Source organism: Cavia porcellus, unplaced genomic scaffold (genome assembly GCF_034190915.1).
Source record: "Cavia porcellus strain 051 isolate PalLab524CR breed Dunkin Hartley unplaced genomic scaffold, mCavPor4.1 scaffold_5, whole genome shotgun sequence".
Taxonomy (NCBI): Eukaryota; Metazoa; Chordata; class Mammalia; order Rodentia; family Caviidae; genus Cavia; species Cavia porcellus.
The window spans coordinates 37,084,742-37,105,513 of NW_026947488.1; the positions used below are offsets into that span (position 1 = coordinate 37,084,742).

General features: G+C 43.4%; 1 protein-coding gene across 2 annotated transcripts in view; it reads right to left on the reverse strand.

Moving 5' to 3' along the window:
* The window catches only part of Pcsk2 (proprotein convertase subtilisin/kexin type 2), a 255,316-nt gene extending 234,660 nt beyond the window's left edge, over nt 1-20,656 (reverse strand). Inside the window, exon 1 of one of the 2 annotated variants that reach the window (XM_063248656.1) lies at nt 20,115-20,656. In XM_063248656.1, coding sequence (XP_063104726.1) covers nt 20,115-20,291 — 177 coding nt within the window. In that variant the 5' untranslated portion in view covers nt 20,292-20,656. The remainder of the gene's footprint in view (nt 1-20,114) is intronic. The other variant, XM_063248655.1, reaches the window with a different exon arrangement.
* Nucleotides 20,657-20,772: the final 116 nt, after the last annotated feature.

Below are 20,772 nucleotides of genomic sequence, written 5' to 3' on the forward strand. Positions count from 1 at the left end.
CTTTTATCTGAATCTCCATTTTATTATGTACTTTTTAATTTTTATCCTTTTAATTAAGGGAAAAATATAAATTTAAAAAGAGCAGGATATATTATAGTAACCCACTTTGACTTTCCATTATCTTGATTTAAAGCCCTGTATTGCTCTCACCATCTTGTTTTGACTGATGTTCCTCTATTCTGTTTTGCTTGATAGTATCAGGTTCAAAAGTTTAGGTAACAGCTGTGAAGATAGTGGGATTCATTATGATGCCCATTCTGGTTGACTATTATCTACTTTTAAAGACCTATAATTTCTCCAATGTTTTAGTTTTGTTGGTTTTGTTCTTTACTGTTTTTGTTCAATTTTAACTCAACTGATGATGTAGGCAATTCTATTAGAGATAGTGGGAGGCACTATGGTAACCATTGTTGATCACCTTGTATTATGGTTTTACATTATCTACTATGTCCACCCTTTTGATTTGACTGACTCTGTTCTGTTATATCACATTTGGTTCTACTCTCTTCCAAAAAAGTAGTAAGAACTGTGGGAGCAACAAAACCCAAAATGTGCAATTGTCATTGTACAAAAGAGAGGAAAAGAAAGTGTTCTAAACGATATAACTGCATGTATATTTAAGTGTATAAGATAGATAATGATATTACTGAGTTTTGTTGGATCACTGAACATAACTGTTTGCAGTCTCACTGTTGGAATGTCCACTTTATATGCTTTAATTTTGTAACTTGAACAATTATTTCTAAGATGACAATATGTAATCCATTAACTAGTGATTTCCTACTGTTTATTTTTTTCTGTAAATCTGTATAACTTGTACCCTTTCTCTGCTCTTTTTCCTCCTTAAATAAAATTAAACAAACAAACAAACAAACAAAACCCCGCCACTATATACTTAGCTCTCAATTTCATGAGTCAACAATTTAGTTCAGTGACTTTTTTTTCAGGTCTTGACTGAGCTACCTTCTACTTTGGTTATCAGCAATGGCTCACTGAGCTGGCTCTGCTTTGCAGCATGGATTGGCTGTTGACTGGGGCACTTTGTCTTTCCCCACATGGACTCCCATCTTCCTGTGGCCTCAACCAGAAGAGCTGTCGTGGATGAGGCACGGTATCTGTAAGTATGGTCATAATGTAGGAGACTAGACAGAAAGTCCAGGCCTCCTTTGACCCCGTCTTGCAATGTGTATGCCTGTACTTTTGCCAAAGCAAGTGCCCAAAGAAGTCAGAAACCAATCCAGTCTCAGAGCAGGGGAGGACTACAAAGCTCTGAGGCAAATGTGAAGAAGCTACCAACTGGGGACATCAATAACATGGCTTAAAGTGGATCAGGAGGCCCACACTAGAGGTGCCTCACAGACCACTTCTGCACAGGGGCAGAGGTGATGCTCTGGGATATTGATTTCCAAACCCTCATGGCAGGACATGATGCCATCATTTTTGGATCTGTTAGATGAGCCACAGAGGTCAGACTCTATCCCTCCTCATGTGACCAGACCCATGAGGCAGAGTGGAGTGTCCATCTGGAGGAAACACTGTACCTTAGAGACCCAGTCTCATTTGGTGGTGAGTAATCAATTGCTCTGATCATTTGCCTCGCCTGATTTCATTATCACCTGGAAGAATATCCTTAGTCAGTTCTAACAGGGATACCTTTATCTGCAGTGTGGCCTTCACACTGTAGAGTAAGGAAATGCTTCTTAATTAGAGGGAAAACCATGTGTAAGGCTGGTTTTGTATGTGAAGTAGGGATCGGGGGAATCCTAAACTGGAAATGGGAAGTTGAGCTACTAACAAGTTGCCTAGATCTTTATTATTCAAAGTTATCCTTTTATCCAGAAAAGGACATTTTCTCTGAAGACGGATCTGTAGAGGACTGACCTGAACACTCCGTGGAGACAATATGTGTGCTGCTTGCTCACTACTGTTGGACAGTTACCCATATCATAGATACTAGTTGAGTCAATTAAAAACCTCAGGTGTTTCCCAGTCGTGATATGATGTCATGTGGGTGCCAAGTCTTCGTGGGTATGGTATTGTCTGGATGTTGGGAAATCATTTGGTGCTTTGGGGTTTCAGCAGACAGTGCAAATATGTGAACCATAAATAAGACAAATGGCAAACTGGAAGGCACTGGCCCTGTTCATGATAAAGACTTGTAAATATTGTGGGTGGCATAACAAGGTTGAGTTTGTGATCCAGTGAGAGATACAAATTGTTCTCATGAGCTCCAAGAAGTCTAGGACACCAGTGAGTGCCTGGTAGAAGGCGCCTGTTAGGAGGTGTGGAGTTGAAACTCCTGAGATTGAGCCAATAGTAGAAATATCCCCAGGGAAAAACTTTTTTCTTCAATTGCAGATGCTACTGAGACTCTTACTTTTGTCTGTAGTAGGGCCCAAACTTTCTGGGTCAGCTATGGAAAACAAGAGAGATTAACCACTCCCAAACATCTATAGGGCTCAAGTTGTCCCTGAATGAGAAAGGTGAGGAAGACGTGAAAGGCAGATGTCTGAGCTATGAAATCCGTGCTAGCATCTTTATAAGCAAGCTTCAGGGCCTGAATGACCCAGAGGAAAACTACACTTGGTTAAGTCAGCATTAAACATGGATTGTTTATAGGCTTTATTGGCATTCTGTTAAATTTACGTAGATAATAATGAAAGAAATTATCTATATTCATTTACCTATTATCTATCTATCTATCTATCTATCTATCTATCTATCTATCTATCATTTATCTTTCCAACTTTCTACATCTGACAGCAATGGCATCAAAGATAATTGTAACATAAACCTCAATCTCACTGGTCCAAAGACAGCACAGAAGCAGTAGTAAAGGGAGAGGGGAAGTTGACAGTACAGGAAGTTGGCTGCACTTTGAAAGCATCAGGACTAGGAAGCCATGTAGCTTCTAAAGATACTGCTGCATTCTTCTTCATTGACACAGAGAGACCTTCATCATAGAAGGTTTTAAAGGAAACAAAACGGCATGTGGTTTCCAGGTAAAAGGATGTTAAGCTAATACTTACTTACATGTTAAAAAGAGGTGGTAAAATTTAAGATAATTTCATTGTCTCTGTCCATTTCTCAACATTATCCTTTCCCATGGGTTTTGTATAGCACATGTCTGACATGCACAATAACAGCTTTTTCATTCTGTGAAATGAAAGCAGGTGCAATCTTAACATCTTTGTGTTTTCATGCAGGAAATGACCTCCAAGAGTATCTACTAGTACATCTCATTTCTCAGCCATCACTAGGGTAAAATTTTGTCCCTGAGTTCCTCTTGGAAGGGAAGGCAGTCTTTATTTGTGAGCATTCTGTGATGTTGGTGGGACTCACAGCCCATGGTTACCCACAGAACTAAAAGATGCTCTTTGCCTCGGAAGAACTGAACTTCATCCATGAATTGAGAGGATGCCAAGGAGACCAAGTGACAGAACACAGAAAAGAGAGGAGCGAGCAAGAAGTGTGGGGCTAGGCACACCGGGCCATGCTCATGGTCCAGAGGTAAGGTACCTGAGGGCTCTATCCACACATTAATCCACCACACACTGGGGCACACTTTAAAGTTGTCTGTTTTGCAACATAACTCCCATCTGTACCCCTGATGTCATCAGCAAAACACATCCTGCTCACAAATGTCTTGTGTGAGTGCTAAGGGTTGTGCGGGGTGGGGAAATTAGGATAGTGGCTAAGTTTCAGGCATGAATTACCATCCTGAAGAATGGAGAGGGCATGTTGGGATGGAGGCAGGATTTGCTACCTGGACAGTTTGGAAACTGGATCCAGAAATGAAAAGAGAACCTAACCCCCATCCTTGGAATGTATGAGAGTATTGTACTTTTAGGAAGTATGTAATGGAGATCTGAGTGTATTTTGTTTGGATACCAAGGATACAGCCATTTCGAATTGACAACTGGATCACACAGATATAAGAGGAGTGAGGATCAGAGAGTTAAATGCAGTGATGATAGTCCCATTGCACTGCCATGGGAGAGGTGGGCTGAAACTTCTTGGCTGTGGAGGAAGCTTTGCTCAGCTCAGTCTCATGGGAGAGGCCTGAATGAATGATGATCCAATGTATACAGTTGTTGTTATCATTTGTTTATTTTTTAAAACAACAACTTTAGACTCACAGTAAAGTTGTAGCAGTAGGGCAAGGAACTCTTACCCAGAGTTCCCAGTTGTTAATATTTTACTGCATGTTCTTTTATCATTTTTTCTAAATATACATATTAATTTTGGGGAATCACTTAAGAGTTACATTGTGGATGAACAAAACAGTGCAAGTATCAAAACCAGAAAATTGATAGCGATATAATATTGTTTTCTAATTTAGAGACATGATCCGTACGCTGCCAATTATCTAACAATAATTTTTGTAGCAAGAAAAAAGTCTTGCGTAAGGTTCAATCCATGTGCGCATGTCATGGTGGTTGCTGGGTGGGGTGGCGCACACCTGTTATCCCAGCACTAGGGAGGCTGAGGCAGGAGAGTTTCTGTGAGTTTGAGGCCAGCCTGGCACATAGAGTGAGTTCAAAGCCAGCCTAAACTGTATAGTGAAACTCTGCCTCAGAAAAAAACATAAAAAGACAAAGAAACAAAATGCATGTTGTGATGGTCATGTCGCTTTCCTTTTTAATCTGAAAGTTTGTAAGTGTGTCTGTCTTTTCTTTCATGAACTTAATACTTCTGATGAATACCTGGTGTTTATTTTGCAGAATGTCCCTAACCTGGGGTCATCTCTGGCTCTCTCATCAGTAGACTGAAGGGATGTGTTTTGGTGGGAAACTTACACACCTTGAGGTGTGTGCTCCTTGACATACACAGACTCCTAGGTGTGGCCACCTCCATTTCAGACTGACAGTTGCGGTCTCACCCACCTAACAGTGAACCTACAAACTGAGCAAAAGATGCATGGGTGGGCTCCCCAGTGCTCCTGGCTCCCGTGTTCTGCGTATTCAACTATGAAGACATTGGGGTAACCAAGAAGTACTGTTCCCATGGACTGTGATTGCTGTAATTACCCAAACAGGAAGCAACTCATTAGAGATGGGATATAGAGCGTGTGTCTTCTATGTGTTTATCTTTACTCTTTCCCTTTTAATTTGGGAAAGGAGCATAGCTGGCCAGTGGAGAAGAAAATGGGGTTGAGGAACAGGACATTGTAAGAAAGCCCAATACTCCAAACTCTAAAGGGATGTAAGGACAGATACTACTTGACAAGATGCCGCTCCATTCTCAGCAGGATGGTGTGTGGATGCACAGAAGTCATACACTGTCTCATAAACCTCAATCAATGAGAAACAGTGCAAGATAATTTCATACAGAAGGCAAACCACATTATTTAGATGAATAAAGTAAATATAATTTCACTAGAGAAGTAGAAGTCTTGACAGCTTCTTTAAACAGATGCCTTTTGTGGAATAGAAGAGACTGATTGTTTATGGGTAGAGGCAGCTGGTAGAGGGAGGGTACTATTCCTTTGAGTAAGTAGGCAGAAGGTGTTATTCAGCTTCAAATTATTGGGGTGTGTTCTAAGACTGGCATGTCCTGAGAAGGTCTTCTTCATGCAGAATTAGACACCAATTGCTAAGAGTTTTCCATATCTCAGCTCATTAATTAGATATTTTAAGAGTGGGTTAGAGTTATCAGATGAAGTGAAGTCCTCTAAAACAGCCTATATTTATTAAAATGCCTTTGTTTGGATATGAACTTCAACTTGCCATTTTTCTGATGGTAGATCCCATCCCATTCAATGTGCCTCATCTCCACAGTGCTCAGCAAAAGCATAAGACTGCATGATGGATGTTTCTCTAGAAAAAGCAGGTTTGCAAGGGGTTGTATGGGAGGGAAACTCAAAGAGAGAGTGGGAAGTCACTGGTGTCTAGCACTCAGGACACCTGGCTCCTGGCCCACCTCGTCAGCTTCTAAGCCAACCCTAGGCATTTGCTCTCTATAAACAATATTCAACTCTTTCTGTGACTCTAGGAGTCAGAGTTCCTTCTAAGCAGGAGCAAAACAGTAGAGCAAGTTTGGGTTATCCGTTGTTGCTCTTTATTCTAGTGCTGAGCTGACCATCTGCATGGGATATAAGCTATAACTAACGGCAGGAACTGAACAACCGATCTACATCAAATCTTCAATGACAGGCAGGTAACGAGACAGGTAGAGGATTCCTGACTTTCAGCCCTACTCACCATGGCTTCTTTCCATTGTCAGGAAAAATGTCTATATAGTATCGCATAAAGGAATATTTAAGTCTGATTTATTTCACTTATGAGGATAATCTCATGTCACATTTGTAAATATCATATTGTCTCTCTAGGGTAAAAAATAAATAATAATAATAATGATAATAAATTGAAAGTAATAAGATCCAAAATGTTAATAGATATTATAATAATGAAAGGGAAAGAAAGTGCTCAAAAGGAAAGAACAACTTGTAGGCATACACACATAACTGTATGTATGTTTAAGTGTGTAAGGTAGATAGCCATACTACTAATTTTTTGTTAGTTCATCAAGCAGAATAGTTTGTGCTGTCATCGTCTATCTGTTCATTTTGTAAGTTGAACAACTACTTCTAAGATAACAATATGTAATTTATCAACTAGTAATTTGGCAACTAGTGATTTCTTACTGCTATTTTTTGAAATTCTGTACCATTTCTACACTTTTTTCTCTAAATAGAAAAAAGGAACATTGAAGAACAAGCATAATTTCTTTGGAGTATCAAGGTGTGATCTACCTATCAACTGGTCTGGGATCCTGGGGATTTATTATTGATCTTTCTTTGCTTTGTAGCTTCTATTAGTGGATATCTCCTAGATTCATATATTTCTAGGTTGGGAGAAGTAGGATGTGTTTAATTACTTTGAGTTAAACATGGGTAAAACTGACTGATTTTACTAACCATTCACTGAGGCTGTAAGGACAATAGCTAATCAAGCCATTAAGTACCTTTAATATCATCAGCCAGTGGGAATGGGAGCAGAGACACATAATCTGACTTTCTAGTCACAGCAACTATTGAAAAGGACAATTCAGTCTGCTGCAAGGACACGAGTGACCCCAGAGGACAAAAGGACCTGTCTGGGATTTCTGCTCCTCTAATTCTCTATTATTTCAACTTGTTTTCCCAGGGCTTCCAGCACATGTTTACTCTCCTACCTTGCGAGTACCCTTCAGTGTGTTTCTAGCTACCTGTGAAATCCAGACTCCTCATCCGGTTGTGGGACCTCTCATATCCTAGCTCACATCCAATTCTATGACCTTATGTCACAGCTGAAATCTATGTGGGTAAAACTAGTAGACAGAACTACTCATAGTCCTAAAATCCCCAGGCTGCAACCTGTTGAGATTATCAGCCAGATGTAAATTTGCTTGACTGTAACCTTCCCTGCCACATGTACTCTACCATCACTGCCTCACACACACTACAGCCTTAGGAAACTTCCCAGTGCTCTACTTGTTCACAAAAGGACCTGTAGTTTATCTAACTTTGTGTCTTTTCCATAGCAGATGGTGTCGATGTTCTGCCTGCCTCGCTGGTCACTTGCAGACAGGACCTATTACACATAAATGCTTCTCATGCTTCTCTCTGGCTGTGGCTTTTTTAGGGCTTAGAAAACTCTTTCACTTTTGGGACCGAGCTTTCTTCCATCTTTTTGAAACTTAATTAAACCAGTGGGATTGAAACCCCATAGCCAACTTGTTCCCAAATCTGTGTCTCAGTGCCGACATCACACTTGCTTATTGAGGATATTCAGTATGTATTTGTCCAATGAACTGAATATTCCATGATTATGCTTTCCCTGGTGCATCTATGGCTATTGTTAACTTTGCTGTCCATAGGTCTCCCATAATTCTTCTTTGGTCCTTCTTTTCCAGTTAATGACTAGGATGGTTTATTTCTGGCTTCAACTGAGGACTCCACATTTTACTTCGTGCCAAACCTTATTGAAGAGACAACAGTCTAAGGTTCCCTTCAGCACTTCCCTTTCTCTGAAATGTTAATTTTTGAGACAGGATCTTACTGAGTTGCTAAAATGCCTAGACTGGGCTTGCACTTGTGATCCTTCCACCTCAGCCTCATAGAGTACTGGGATCACAGGTGGGCACCACCATGATCATTCTCAAGAGTTGCTCTTGGACTTCAAGAGATAGTAGAAGGCTTGTTTCCCATTTCCTCCTACCCACACACGAGGCTCTGAATGTTCTCTCTTGCTGTCTCACTCTTGGCTTGATGGTGTTTAGAAATCAATCAACAGGAATGAACTAGAATGGGTTCTTGGATGCCAACCACCTTCTTGTGTTTGAGTGTCCAACATCTTTGCAGAGAACTGTACCCACCTGATAAAACTCAATGGGTTTTCCCCTCAGAGAAGTGAAGAGTGAGCTAAGGCCACAGACAGATAGGATTCATGAGGTCTTTATGCTTCTCTGTCTCTGGGTCTCTGGATTCTTACTCATTAAGTTATGAGCTGTTAGCCAATTCAGGGGAATTAATTAATGGAAGCATTTGGCACAGCACAGATTGGCATCTTTGTGGAATCTTTTCCAGCATGCTTGATGCTCCTTATGTGGTACCTCATGATGTATCTGCTGGTCTTAGACAAGCGAAGAATGGCTGTGCTGAGTCTCATTTTTTCTAATCATTTCTAATCATCATTTCTAATCATTCATTGGTGCTTACTCATTGTGTAGGGCCATGTTAGTCACTAAGCAAGTACGCAAAGAAATGTAAACTCCTGTGGTATCTTTTACCACATATGGATCCAATGAATTGGAGCTGGTATGGAATCCCTGCCTCTATGAGGAGCTATATTTGGAAAACGGGAATTCATAAAGATTTTAGGGGCAACATGGCAAAAAGATGACCTGGAAGACTTGACATAAATTGATATGGTGTGGCAGAGATGATTTATAAAGCTAATTGGTCATAAAAATTTCACTCAGTCCAGTTTCCTGTTTCATCCAGGCTGAAAAGCTGGTTCAGGGTTCCAACAACACCTTTCTCTAAAGCACAGTCAATAGGCAAGCAGAACTGAAATGCTCTTTGCAAGTAGTTACCAAAGCAAAACTGTTAAACTAAAGTCTTTCTAAGAACCCTTCCGGCTCTGACAGGCTGTAATTTCATAATTGCCATTATTATTTGAAAAAATCTAAATGACTCTGGAAGAGCCAGTTAGCATAATACAGGCTTGATTACCTAGGTAGTCACAATATTTTGGTGGTCTCCAAGCAGTCTGACAAGTGTTTATAAATCATTATTCACAGAAATCATCACAACTACCTCAAGTTACCGTAATGCTACTTAGCTTCTCGTCCCCACCCCACCCTGTACCACTGTACTTCTTAAATGAGTTGTTGACACTTGACTCTTCTGATTAATGCTACATTTCCCAGTTGGGCTTCCTTTGGAGGCTGACACTATTTCCTCCTCAGACTCCCCAGCCTTCCCATGCTGCCTTAGTTTCTGTTTTCTCGTTGTTGGGACAAAAATATCAGAAACCCAAAAGGAAAGAAAAAAAGGTTTATTTCTTACAGGTTGGAGGTTTCAGACCATACTCAGCTGGTTCCAAGGCAGTGTGGCTCGGCAGGGCAGCCATTCATGGCTGCTGCAAACAACAAGGCGCAAACCAGCAAGAGAGAGAGACACACCTTCTTCCCGCCATTACGTACTTATGCTGGCTCCACCCCTAGGCGGGTGTAGCACGCACACCACCAATCCGAGTGCTAGACAATGAACCAATCACAAACACTAGATTCACTTGCCTCCAAGACTGAATGAGGCTTTGGGAGGACGTTTAAATAATCCACAACACATGCCAACGTCCGCATCTCTGTGATTTTTTTCTAGATAGTCAAATTCTGCTCTGTCTGAGAAAAATGCTAAAGAGTTAACACTGGCCCAAAGTAACAGCTAATCATTAATCAATGACTGAATGGAACTGACATCAATACTCTGAACCCTGAAGCCCATGTGTACCAGCACCCAGTTTCTCAGGGGGGCTGAGCTCTGGTTATTCACGGTGACAGCTTGCTCTGAGTTGCATCCTCTCTTCCTGCTTCCTTTCATTTTCTCAGTTCTTCTCTTTCCAGTCAGTATTTTTTAGAATCACTCCCTGAATGAACTACGTGCATTTAAGTCCTTCTCCTAGGAGCCACCCCTACAGACCTAAAGCAACATGCTCTTCTTCCTCCTGTTTCCTAATTTCAACAATGAATGACTTCTCTGAGACCCGCAGCCAGGGCTGCCAATCCTATCTTTCTTTCAGCCTTGTCTGCTCTCCTTTCACGGCCCTGAATGCTCCTGATTCTCCTTCTGTGTCTGTGCTGGTGCACCGCTGCCTCCTCTCCTGCTGCTCCACTCCTCTGACTGTCTGTCCCAGAACCTCTTCTCCACGCCGGCTGAGCTGGGACCCTCAGCACTGCAGCCATGCACGTGGATCCTAGTGGATCTGACTTTCTGTTTCTCGACTTCTTAATCTCTTCTCTTTGGTGGCCCAGCTTCATGGACATTGTCACCACATGCAAGTGCTCTGAGTTTCAACACTCCGCTAACCTTGGCTTTTCTCCCTTCTGCTCTTTTCTTATTACTTTCAAGAAACCCAGTCTTTTATTTCATGATAATCAGGTTTCTGGGTACTCCATTTCTTTCTACACTCAATTTGAAAGCTGCTTGGAAAAAAAAAGAAGACAGCTCAGGTGAACTTGCTCAAGTCCATTCTCCCGCCTGGCCCCCAGCACTGCTCGGGAATTATTATTTGTTCTTTGTTGGCTCTCTTTCCCACCCCCGTGGCTTTGTCTCCCTTGAGCCAGGTCCCCTCTTTTCTCGTGCTCAGCACTGGCTGCTGCTTCCTCCTTCGGTGCAGTGGAGGCCCCGCGCTCCCTGAGGCCGTTTCTCCCCTTCGTCACACCGAGCAGGGCTCTATTCCTGTGCACAGGTCCCTCCTTTTCCTTTCAAATATAACTAAAATTGGTTGATTGTGAGGACTTTGGAACTGAGGAAATTCTAGTAAAAGGATTTGTAATGAAATCCGAAGAAATTGTAAGATAGAATGAACATAAGAAATACTATACATTACAGTTATAAGTAGAAAATTTATATTTACATGTAAAATAATGTGCCTAACATTGTGGGTGGTAATCTGAGAGGGAAGATGAAGGAAACATTACAATGCTGATTCCTTCATTTTGGACTAAATTGGAAAAATATAATCAAATAATTAATGTGAAATAAGTACACAATTATCTTTCATTTATATAAAATGTGTGATCACAAACTCCTAAATATTATACACAGTATTTTCTTAATTTTATGAAAATCTATTAGGAAATAATATCTTTCTTTTTTTATTTTTATTTTTATTTTTTTTTTTGTCTTTTTCCTTTTTATTAGTACCGGGGATCGAACTCACGACTGCCTGCTTGCAAGGCAGGTGCTTATGCCGCTGAGCTAAACCTCCAGCCCCAATAATATCTTTCTTGTATGCTAAATTTATTTGAAGTCTAACAAGTTTCTTAGTTTTCTATTTTCTCTCCTGTTAAGCTCTATAATTAATAAATTAAATAATTTAAAACTTAAGTTAGCATTTATAATGCGAGTCTCATTTCTGGAAAACAATCCTCCTATTTCTCCTCCTTCTAGTCACATTCATAAAAGAATATTTGCAATACCATTTATCTAAAGCTAGTAACGGTTATTTCTGAAAAATGAGATTTGAAATAATTTTTAAAATGCTTTATTTCAATCCCTGTTTGGTATAACTTGCTACTTTTTAAAGTAATGAAACTGAGAAGATATGAGTATTTATGAAATTTATTGTCAAATTTAACGTCATAAATAAAGGGAACCAAGGATCTTATTGTTTTCTTCCTGTTCTTGTCAACTTTTTAATCAATATCCTGTAAAATTCTCAAGTCTATTTCACTGTCAGAAAATGAAGGAGTTGTGTTGCACAGTTATTATATTTGGACAGCAGTGTTCACTCAGATGTGATTTCTGGACTCTACCATTTGTGGACGTCAGCCAAGAAATAGTGTTTCAAGACTTGCCAACAAACACATCTCAAGAAAGAAAATAAAACTGTAACTCCTGATTTTGAACTGTCTTGTGATTATTTGGATCTCAAATAATAATCAACAAATTCAGTATGGCATTTATTTTGCAAATGGTTTGACCTAAGCTCAAATATAAAATGAAACTGCAATTCTAGTCAGCAGAAAAAGTTACAGCACCAAGTTCCACATTTTACCCTTCAGGTCTGACTTCTTTGAGCTGCATATGTAATTGTCAAAAATTTACCTGTAGCGTCACTCCCTGTCATGCTACAACATAATGATCTACAGCTAATAAGGCCTTTTGATACAGAAGCTGATTTCTAGATAATCATTTGAGAAAAAGAGATATAATCCCTTCCCTTTTTGTATTTTGATCATGTGTTAACTGCAGACTTTATTTTCTCTCAAGAATTTGTCCATTCTACTCTCAGTAATTTCTAACACAGAGGTTTGTCATCACTCACTTGCTGGCTGCCACTTGCTTTTGCTTCCTAGCTGACCTGTCACTGATAGAGAAATAGACCCTACAGGGGCAGTCTCTTGAAGCAAAGTTCTATTCTGTCCGAACTTCTGCCCAGATCACCATGTAGTGACTCGATGGCGTTAAACATCTGGGAGACACATAGGCATCACCACCTACTACCAATGGAGCCCACTGGCTGCCAGCAAGAGGGGCAGAACACTGAAACAGTTTAAATTCTTTCTGAAGAAAACAAATTAAAAATACTTAGAAAGTTGATTGACAATATGACATGACAATGTAAGAGCTCTCATGGGCTCTGAAAGATTAGTTTTGTTGTGAAACGACTTGGTTTATTTGCAAAGAAAAAAGATATTTATCTAGGAGCATCTTACTTTGGGTAATGCTGGCTGCTCAAAAGGAAAAGCTCCAAATCTCAGTGCTTTACTATAGCAGCAGATTATTTCTCCCTCATGTATTCTCCCGTGACAGGAATCAGAGCTACACTTCTTTTGTCTTAGGACTCTGCAATCTTTGTTTTCCAAAGTTACTGTTCTCAGTCACATCAACCCTCAGAAGAAAGAAGAACATGGAGAATTAGTTGGTAGGGACTTACTAATGCATTGGACATGGAAGAAGGTACACATCTCTTTTGCTTATACGGCACAGGCTAGAATTGTCACATGACCTTGCTATGGCAGAGGTAGTGAGAAAGTGAGCATGGTGTTTAGGGCTTTGGCTGCCACTGCAGGGCTCATTGGCTGGGAAAGGGGTCTGGGAAGCTACCAGAAACATCTGCATCTTCATTGTGCTCTCTCCAGCAACTGTGCTTTAATCTCTTCTCCGCAGCAGCTTGCCAGTCCAATTTTCTAAAGCAGCCCATATGATTGGCATAATCACCATGGTCTATAATGAATGAAATTCATAGAATTATTTGGGCCAGATCATTTCACAGACAGTGGGTAGCTCATGGAGGGGACGCAATTGGATTGGTGGTGGTGGGTTTGGCATCTATTCCTCCCCTAATTCACGTTACTCTGTAAGAGTACAACCTGTAACTGTTTCCTTGAACAGCTATCTTGTTTTTATTGCTACTACTAACAATCGCTATTTGACTGTATGCATACAGGACTGTTCTCAAATCCTTACATGCACTGATTTTTCACAGTCATATTATTCAAGTTTTTTGAGACAGAGTCTTGTCATTTTAACAGGCTGGTCTTGAACTCCCGGGTTCAAGAAATCTTCGTGCCCTAGTCTCCCTAACAGCTGGGTGAGTAGGTGTGCACCATGACAGCCAGCAACCTCTGTATTTTATTATCAACTTTCAGAACACAATGAGCCTCAGAGACTGAGAGATGCAGTCAAGTGTTCAGTGCTCTCTGACTCAAAATCCCATCACTTTCACCTTTGAAGATTACTGTTTCTGGTTCACTTCAGCCGCAAGATAAGCATTGGTGATAGCGAGTCCTGTGATACTACTGGAGGTGGAGAAAGGAACACATAATATACAGTTGAAGTCCCCAGCAGAGAGAGAACACTCTGGCCCAGGTCAACCAGAGAGGATTGAGGGATGAGCATGGATTTGACTTAAGGAAAAATGTATTAAATTGGGATCCAAAATAATCAAAGGCAGGTCTGTCTGGGGAAGCAAGGCTGGGGTTTTCCTCTGTGAGATTATGGTAGTAGGTCATGCAGGCTCAGAACTGTTCCTTAAGGGATTCTTAGGTAGGAATCCTTTTGAAAGTATGAAATCTATATCTTGTTTTTTTATCTCTTTTTTTTTCCTTCATCCCATTCTGGTCTTGATGGAGAGAACAGGATAGGGATAGCAGCATACTGTTAGAAGCAACTCATTTGACTGATGACTGTAGAAAGAAGTGAAAGTATTCAATTTGGATCCAGTATGATTGGGACATTAAGGCATCATTAAATAGGTGGCAGTATATATCCAAAAGTGTCCAACTATTATCGATCAGCTGGGAAATTTCAGTTAAAAATCACCATACTTACCAGAATGGCTTACAGGACATAGGTGAAAATATCAAATATTGGGAGAATGTAGAGCAACTAGAACTCTCATGTCCTGCTGGTGCAGATATAGTTTGGTATAATTATTTTTGGAAACTGTGTGACTGTTTGAAGTAGTAGAAGAATTCTGAGATAGCCCCCCAAATTTCTGCTTCCTGGTATCCGTGAATTGTATAAAAACCTCCCTTGAGTATGGACAGGGTGGAGAGAACTTGGAGTAGGCTGGATTTCACTTCTTTGATTAGATTACACAAAGAAGAAGAGATTTATCAAATTAATTAGGGTCCAGGATCAGTTGACTTAATTTAATCAAAAGATTTAGAAATTATCATGGTGAGTTTGACCTAATCAGGTTAACACTATGAAAGGATTGGGGCCTCCCAAAGGACGAGATGTGAAGAGGGGGAATGTGGGAAGGCCATGGAGGGGCCCATGGTGTGCACTCTTAAAAATGACCTCTGGAGATGGATGGTACTGGCCCAGAGTAGGCAAGAAAAATGAAGACCAGGCCTAAATCCATGAGGAATCACATTCTTATAAAATCAAAGTTCCCTGGTTATGCCTCTAGATGATTCCTGGATTTTAGTTTGAGGGTTGTCAGCAGAGGACTCAGCTACCTAAAGCACCAGGATCCTTAACTTAGAAATATTGTGAAATTTCATACCTGGTTGGTTTTAAGTCATCTGGTTTGTAGTGATTTGTTACACAGCAATAAAAACAAACAAAACAACAACAATAAAAAAAAAAAAAAAACTGATGTTGGCTCCTAAAACCAAATGTGTGCATCCCCTAGAGCTGACTCAGCTCACTCCTAGGAATTTCTAGCAGAAAGGCATTATGGGCTTAGCAAAGCATGCACACAGCTGCCCCTTGGTATCTGAGGGATTGGTCCTGGGACCTCAGAGGATACCCACATTCTCCAGTCCCCTCTGTGGAATGGTGTGGGATTTACACAGAACCCACACATGTTCTTCTGTGTGTGCTGGAAACCTTCTCTAAACACCTAGATCATGTAAGTGCTAGGTAAATGGTTGCCATACTGTGTTGTTCAGGGAATAACAGAGAGGGGGAGAAGTCTATACATATAGAGTTTAAGATAGTGGCTGATTGAAGCTATAGATAAGAAATATCTGTAAAAAAGAGGTAGCTCTACTTTGATGTGTACAAAAGCAACAATGCAAAGCTGAAAACTCTGCAGGAGAATGAGAGGAGACCTGCAGGCTGATGAATCTGTCTCATGATCTGGGAGCTGGTTCCACAAGGGCACTCATTTTCTGAATACATTAAACTGTGCTTGCTCCTAAATTAAATTACATTACACATCCAGAAAAGTAAAATCAGCAGAAATTTATTTTTTATTGTGTGCTACCAGAACTATTAGGTTGTTTTCGGAATTAAAACATTTGTCATGCATATAGAATTGGTCACTTCATTTTAACTGTGTGAGCACCTTATGTCAGTCCCCTGAGAGTCAGAAAGAAAACAGATCCTATGCAAACCAACAGACCAATCAAAAAAAGGTGAGTCACCTTTTTCTAAAATCATAACTCTTGATGTTTTTAAATCACAACTCTTCATTTTTGGGCCGTCCTCCACACAGCTTCAGGAAGTAGTTTTTGTTTTCTGTTTCAGGGGAGTTGGGATGAGCAGGGTGCTGAGAATTCAGAGCCGCTCTTTGGGCTGAGGTCTCAGAGATACTGCTCTAAATGTTTGTGTCTGTCCTGATGTGCACAGGGTTTGGGGGCCAGGCCAGGTCATGGTAAAACAGAAAACTTTATTCTCTACACACCTGTCTGAGATGGCTATAGGTATTTTATTCCATTTAAAAGGAGAAACGTATATGCTAATGATTTTGTAAGAATCCAATAATTAAATAATTAACAAATAATAATTATAAATAATACGTTTCTACTATCTCATTTACATGAAATCAGGCTGTTACTGGGACTGTCAGACGGAGGATGCATCTTTCTCCTTTTGGAGGATTTAGAGTCCCCTGAGGAAGTACAGATGTGTCCATGTTAGTGGATGACGTATGTTCATATGCTAGCATCAAATAAATGCTTAGCATAGGAAAAATTAAAAGGAAAGAAAGGAAAAATATTGGGAAAGAAACAGAAAAATATTGCAGAGTTCTTGGCAATCAGGAAAGGCTTTCTGGAGTGAGAATAGGGTAGAGAAATAATTATTTTCCGTCAAGCAAATTTGGTTCTAAATTTGAGGTCTATCACTTGCCAGCTATGAGCATTTACTTAACCTCTTAGAGCTTTCAGATTTTCCCCTGTGAGCAGGAGCTGCTACCTATAACTTCTGGTTTGTGAAGTTGGAAGGGCCTGGTGAGTGGACCAAGCAGGTCCTCTTGTCTGCATTCCTGCTGCTTCCTGTGGAGAGGCTGGAGACTCTTTGGTGCCTGAGGCTGGGCACTGCAGGAGGCAGTGGGAGATGGGGAGCTGCTGAGGCCCAGAGCGTGGGAGCAGAATGGCATATTCAGGGTTTGAAATGCAGAACAAATAACAAAAGTCAGCAATGGTACAGAGCTTTATACTGAAAGCAGTGCAGGCAGCACTTGGGAGACCTGGAATCACAAGCAAAGCTGAGAAAGTTTCTGGGGCTATATGCTGGTTATGGGAAGAGAGCCAGAAATGCAGACCACATAAGCTCTGTGATTTCAGGTTTCCCTGGGAAGAAGAACAGCTACACTCTCCGCAGTTTAGGACCAGGCCAGGACACTCCTGTCTCTTCCTTTGGCCCTGCTGGATCCTTGAGAGGGGAAGATCCTTGGGGGTCCACATGCTCAGGGAAGATAGATCCCGGGCCTGAGAGACAGGCACCCCTTGGATCCACAGGAGGAACTGAGGGTTTAGGCCGGGCAGGTGCCCCATGCAGGTGCATCTGGCAGAAGCATCCTGTCATGGGCTGACTGTTCCTTACCTATACAGCAGGGTGAAACCACTGGGTTTGTTAAGAGGCACTAATGACAGGTGCTGGAGAAGGAAGAAGAGGCAGTTAGGTGAAAGCCCACTCCTCCCAGTTGGGACCTGTAGAACTGTGGTGCAAAATCAGGGCACTCATTTCCAAGAGAGAAAGGGAAAAAAGAAGTTTAGTTACCTGCCTTCACCAAAGTGCAAGCTCCTGAGGTATTTAAGGGAAGTCCACCTGAATAGTTCACAGGCAATGAGACTGCCTTAGAGCTTCATGCTGGAATTCCATTGTCAAAACCATGAATCCCAGCCGGGCATGGTGGTGCACAGCTTCGATCCCAGCTCTCTGGGAGGCTGAGGCAGTAGAATCACCAAGTTTGAGCTTTGCCTCAGCAATTTAGCAGTTTAGCAAGACTGTCTCAAAATTAAAAAATAAAAAAGGACCAAGAAGTAGCTCAGTATGAAGACTCTGGGTTCAAGCCCTTGTATTACAACAGACAAAATGTGGCTCCCTCATCAGGGTGTTTATTCCTACTGAAAAGAGTAAACATCTTGAATTAACCATTTAATCCATGCTCAGTATCAGCTACACTGAGGTTTCTCCCATCAGGTCCTAAGGGCACGTTTTCAAAAGCGGGAGGAGAGAGAAAACCAAGGTAACAATGTCTGCCTCCCGGAGAAAAGGTGCTCTTGGGGAAAAGGAGTCATGGGCGGTGGTAGCATCCTCCTTGGCTGCCCTTTGGTTCCCAAAGTGCTGGATGCCACAGGACTTCCCAGCATTTGCAGCAGCGAAGGACCCCCAGAACCTAAGGGGTAAAGACCCCTAGTTTCCTCAGAAAGGTCGGTCTTCCAATCTTTGCATGTTTTTATTTTGGGTCTCTTTGTGAACGGATTTCCTCCTCAGTCCCCACAGGCTCAGCCACAATGGCAGACTGCGGGCTAGGACCCCAGCTCCCAACAGTTCTCAATGCCTGTCAGTCAATCATCATCACGACTGTACGTTATATTGGTGTCTGGATCCTGGGTCTTGCCAAATTTGGGGTGGCACATGCCTGTAAGGGCACAACTCTGGGAAGCTGAGGCAGGAGGATCATATATTCCAGCCAAGCCTGACCACCTTGACGAATTAGGAAGTCCCCTGTCTCCAAATAAAAAGTAAATGAAGCTCCTTTCTTGGAGAAGGACAAGGGTCTGCTTGTTTAGCGACGGGACACACTCCCTCGGGACAGTCCTCAGGCCCCGGCCGGGCCGCCGCTCTACCTCCAGGGTGGCTCCCCTCCGTGCTCCGCCCACGCTTCCCTTCCCCGGAGCAACAAGTTCTCTTCCTCCGAACCCGCCCGCGCTCCACAAGCCCGCGCCGCGTCTTCTCTCCGACCTCCGCCAAATTCGTCCTCAAACCCAGCTGGGATGGAAATCGCGGCGGTTGCCTACGCCTTCTGCGGGCGGGAGAGCCCGCCGCCAGCGAGTCCGGGAGCCCTCGCAGTGGCTGGGAGGGAAGCAGGAGGCTGGGAGTCGGGATGGGAGCCAGCATCCCGGCTCCCGCGCCCTTCAAGGCAAAAGCAGCATCTGGGAGCAGCCACCGCATCCCGCGCATCTCTGCTGCTAGACCCAGGAGGAAGGGATGGGGCCCGGAAAGTCCCTGGTGTCCATCCAGCCTCCTGGCAGCCAGATGCATCCTTCCGTCCTTCCTGCACCCTCCAGCCAGCTTCATCCTCCCTCCACCCATCCGGCGCCAGGTCCCCTGAGGACGCCAGAGATCTCTCGGACACAACCACGGCCCCGCGCAGCGCTCGCGCTATTTCTCCCCTTGGGTCCCTTGGCGCCTCCAAAGGAGTCCAGAGGCGTCCGACTACCCTAACAGCTGGCCTCTGACAACTTATAGGAGTGGGGATCCCCGAGCTCTCCTGGGAAAGCCAGGCTGGCCGCCCACAGACCGGCAGAGGACACCTCACTTCTTGGGGAATTCCTCTCCAAATCCACCTCTCTCTCTAGTCCCCTCACAGCCGGGAGTTGAGAACTCAGAGCCAACCAGTAGTGCGCTCAGGGCGTGGGCGGTCGCGGGCAGGGGACCCGGGCGTAGAAGTTCTGCCTGGATCTTGGGAGCCAGACCGATACATGTCACAAGCCTCTTAGAGTCTGGAAGCTCTTGTCCCCAGAAAAGCGCGAGGATCAAGTCACCGGGAGGTAGGGAAGCCCCGCAAGGCGCGAGTTCGGGGAACACCGAGGTGAACAGCAGTGTCCACTCCCAGTGTCCTGACGGCGGGAAACGACTCTTTCTCGGGAATGGGGGTGGGGAAGGTGGCTTCACCCCTCCTGCCTTAGGCAGCCCGGAGAACTTGGTACCTCGGACAGCAGCCCGGGCGCATAGCACCCTTTGCAAAGTGTTACACTCTTTTTGCCGCCACCAAGTCAAAGAGCATTAAATGATTTTGATGACCTTACTAGTGCAGACGAAGGACATTTTAATTACATAACCCGTGAAAGATCACCGGAGGCAGCGTCGTGTGTAAGCGCCGATGGCAGAATATCTGCATCGCAGGGAAAAGAAAACTTGCAAATCTGCAGGGAGATTGCGCAGGGATGCTGCCCTTCGCCTGGAAGCGACATGCGAAATGCACAGGAGAGCTTACCTTCCGGACTCCGAAGCCGTGCTCCGCGGCAACTTGGCGAGCCTCGTCCTCTCCCCCTTTATGCAACTCCACGAGGAAATGGTTCGTGAAGACCGGTCCCTCGGACGATGCAGAAACCATGACACATAAGAGGAGCCCGGCGGCCGCCGGCCACTGCGAGCCACAGCCCCCCTTCATCCTTCTCGGAGTGGGAAGTGGGACTGGAGGCGCGCAGCTGGCTGGACAGGGCACCCGGAGGGAGGGTGCCAATTAAAAATAGGTATGGAGTTTGGGGGCTTTGTTATTATTATTATTATTTATATAAAATATCTTTGTATGCGAAGCGGGACTCAGCAGGCTTTGGAGAGCAGCCGATCAGAGCGCGTCCGCCGCCGGCATCTGGCTGGCGGGGAAGCCGAGCAGCTCAGCGGCCCGACTCGCGGGGCGCGATTGGGGCGCTGTGTGCACTGGAGAGCGACCGCGAGAGCGAGTGGCTGGATGTCGGTGTTGATGCTAAATCTGCATTTTCGGCTCCTCCTCGGCTCCAGTTCCGAGGGGGCCGGAGGCGAGCGCCAGCCCGGGTGACGCGCGCTCGCCGGCGGCCAATGGGGTCCGAGCCGCCGCCGCCCCGCCCCGGGCCGCCCCCGCCCCGCCCGCCCCGCCCGCCCGCGCCGCTCGG